The sequence below is a fragment of the Asparagus officinalis genome, chromosome 3 (genome assembly GCF_001876935.1).
Source record: "Asparagus officinalis chromosome 3, Aspof.V1, whole genome shotgun sequence".
Lineage (NCBI taxonomy): Eukaryota > Viridiplantae > Streptophyta > Magnoliopsida > Asparagales > Asparagaceae > Asparagus > Asparagus officinalis.
The window spans coordinates 107,629,711-107,633,121 of NC_033796.1; the positions used below are offsets into that span (position 1 = coordinate 107,629,711).

At 44.5% G+C, this 3,411-nt stretch overlaps 1 protein-coding gene across 1 annotated transcript; it reads right to left on the reverse strand.

The window, feature by feature from the left end:
* Nucleotides 3-3,137, reverse strand: LOC109835564 (probable clathrin assembly protein At4g32285; the record flags this gene model as incomplete). The annotated part of the gene is given in 3 exon segments (XM_020403530.1): nt 3-1,724; nt 1,727-1,902; nt 2,984-3,137. Coding segments are annotated over 2 exon segments (1,839 nt in total), but the record flags the coding sequence as incomplete, so codon positions are not given.

Below are 3,411 nucleotides of genomic sequence, written 5' to 3' on the forward strand. Positions count from 1 at the left end.
CCATTTTCGAGCCTCGCCAAGCTCGCTTGTCCCTGCATTCCATTTTGAGCATATTGCTGCCACATGAGCTGTTCCTGTGTAAGCATCTGCTGCTTTTTCTCAATGTCAGCCATTTGTACATAAGATGGTGGAGGAATTGAAGCAGAAGCAGCAAAAGGATCCCCTCCAATAGTCTGCACCGTGCCATCAGGAGCAGGCAAAGCCAAAACAGGCTTACTACTTTTGCCAGGCAAGGCCACGCTGCTAGCACTCCCTCCGCTCGCTTGAGCAGTAACATGCTGCTTCACTGCTCCTTGGTCATACATCCCATTTAAGATTAATGGATCAAGGCCTCCAGCCAAATTGGCTTTCTGATTCGAGAGATGGCTAGCAGTTTCCACAAGAGCGAGCTCCCAATCTGCTTTCCCTTGCTCAGCCGCTGGTGTTTGCCATGCCGAGGTCACTTGGGTTTCTCCTCCACCATTCGAAGCGGGGAATGCTTCCCATGAGCCATTGGTAGCCGATGTTGCTCCTCCTGCTGAGAAAAGAGCCAGTGCCAATCTGTTCTCTTGGTCCACTGCTGAAACACCATCATCTCTGAGATTCACCAATTCACCCTCGTGTTGCTTTGGCTGCTCCTTTTTCGGTTCTACCTTCTCTTCAACGGGCTTCTCCTCATAATTTGGTGCTGGCAGAGCTTTGATATTGCTTGTGTCCTCTACAGGTTCTTCATCTGGAACAGCTGGCTCTGGGGGCGGTGCCTCCAGCTGTCTTGGTGCATCAGCTGGCCTTCTTGATTTATCCCTCATGAACTCCTCCAATGTTTCCAGTAGCTTGTCAGTTATTCGTTGCACCTCCGGGAACTCAGATGATCGAGCCACACCGATTTCCTTGCACCAGCTGTAGAAGGCTGCAAGCTCGTCGATTTGCTTCGCAGCAATGCTATAGGCATCAAAAGACTTGACACACTCTGGATACTCCATGTCAAAGAAGCGGTCAAGAATCACCGCCAATATCTCACACAAGTCGGAATAGAGCTGGAAGCTCTCCCTGACAACAGGGTAGAGAGCAACAAGGATCATTCTGCTGTTCTTTGCTAACCCCGTTGGCCGAATAGCAAGGAAACGATCAAGAAGCTGCTGCAATTGATGCATCTTGCCCAACACCCTCTCGGTATTCATATCCCTCAATGGAGTTATTGGCTTCTTCTCCTCAGCCACTTGGCTGGGACTCTTGTACCTATCATCATATCGATAATCACCATAGCCACCCGCCGAAGATCTGCTATAACTACCGCTACCAGAAGGATCAGGCTCGCTGAAATCAGAATAATGTGGAGATCTGCGGTTTTCGCCCCTACCATTTCTATCAGCACTGCCACCGCCTCCTTGATTCTTCTCGTAGATAATGAGTTCAAGCTTCTGATCCAAATAAAGGGCATAGGTACGCACAAATGCAGAATGGTCCCAAGAACTCGAGTGAGCCTCATCACGGAAATCCGACATATTGAGAAGCCGTGTACCCCTTCGTGTAGCATACAATATCTCGTGTTGGAATGATGGATCCCCATCAGATAAGAGACGGTGGATGAGCATGAGGGATTTCAATGCAACAATCCAGTCTCGAGTCTTGCTTAGCCTTTTTGATACTGCAGCAATGCAGGCACTGACATATCCCCGAGAATAGGAGGTCAAGTTGAGGATCTCCCGAAAGTACTTCTCATCGGCAGGGATATCGTCGTGGCTTGGCTTGTGGCCTTAACAATGGCCACATCGAGTTCAGGGGCAATGTTGCTGGAGACCTTGGCTAGGCCAATGCTGGTTTGATCCTTGACTGCTCCTAGGGCTTTTCTAAATGGCGCCATTTCACAACAATCTCAGGCCCGAATTCCAGAAATCTCTATCGAGTACGCGATCAACAGACCTAACATAGTTTAGGCAATACTGTGTTATTAAGTAAGAATGCAGCTACAATCCAATGCAATGACAATGAAAAGAGAACTTTTTTCATACTAAATAAGGTTGTACAAACTTGATGAGAAGGATCACAGTCATTTAATTTGAACAAGTACACGACCAAAAGAAACAACAATTCTTTATACCAAATTTGATGGATCCGTACATGAATTCTATTCTTTATTATGTTTAGGCTATCTCATTTAAGTTGATCATTATCATATTTCTTAATTGTTTCTAACCAAGTTCTCTTAGGCCTATCTCTAGCTATGATCCTCTTCGAATTATAAACTGTAGTCTCATCACATCTCACAATTGGTGCATTTTGAACATATGAAGGGTATAAATTTAAGAAAATGCCTTTGAACCTTAGGGTGATTTGCACAAAACGACCATGAATTTCAAAAATTAAAAAGAAAAAAAAAAGAAACATACATTTTAGCGAGTTTTACCAAAACCCCTCGACTTTCGAAAAGTTACACCTATCAAAATACATTTTCAAAAAGCAAACTTTACCAGAAAAACCGCCACAAACAAAACCCTCTTCACAATTTTTCTCAGCTTTCCGTCTATTCTTTCTCCCTGGACAAACCCCACAAGCCCTAGTATAGAATCTGCGCCAAATTTCAGCTGAAACTTTTCGGAAGTTCATGGGAGTTTTGTAAAATCCCCCAAAGTTTACCCGGGTTTTCTCTAATTTCTAAAGCTCCTCGTCGTTTTTCCATATGACCCCAAAGTTCAGGGGGGTCTTCTGATATTTTTCTTACCGGATCACCATCGTATCAATTACACAGACAAAACACTAAAAACTTGATAAACGAAAGAAAAGATCTAATCTTTTAGGGTCCAATCGATCAATACAAACAGCGTATTAACGCAGATCCATCACATTGCAACCAATCACAGTCGATTGCCTGCTTCAAAATTCCCTACTATTCATTAGATCTACAAGCGCCAGAGGAACTGGATCCGGCAGAGAAAATTACCCAAAAAAAAACACTGAAAATCTGCGGGAAAAAACAGCGAAGGGATGAGATCTGTGAGCTGACCTGAGTAGGATTTAGCGGGCTCCGATCGCTCCGCCTCAGGACTCGATGGAGAGAGGAGGAGGGGGGATCTTCGCCGATTTCAAAGACGACAGCTTTTTAATGTCCACTGGCTTTCTGAATCCGTCAATTCGGGGTCGGTGAGGGCCTTGGGCTTTTTAATGCTGGGTAGTAGCAAAGCCCATCTCCTAGTTGGTGAAGGTTTCCTTCACGAGTCCTACTTGACTGTAGAAATATTCTAGGCTAAATTTTCAGAAAACCTCCCTTAACTTTTGATGGTTTAGTTTAAAATATCATAATACCCCCCTTAGACTTTAATAGTTTCTCACAAAACCCTCTAACGGTGTTCGGTGCAATTTTTACATTGATGGTTAAAGCTACGCGTGGGGGAGTTTTTTGCTAATGAAAATGTCGTTTCACGCTTTTAGGGT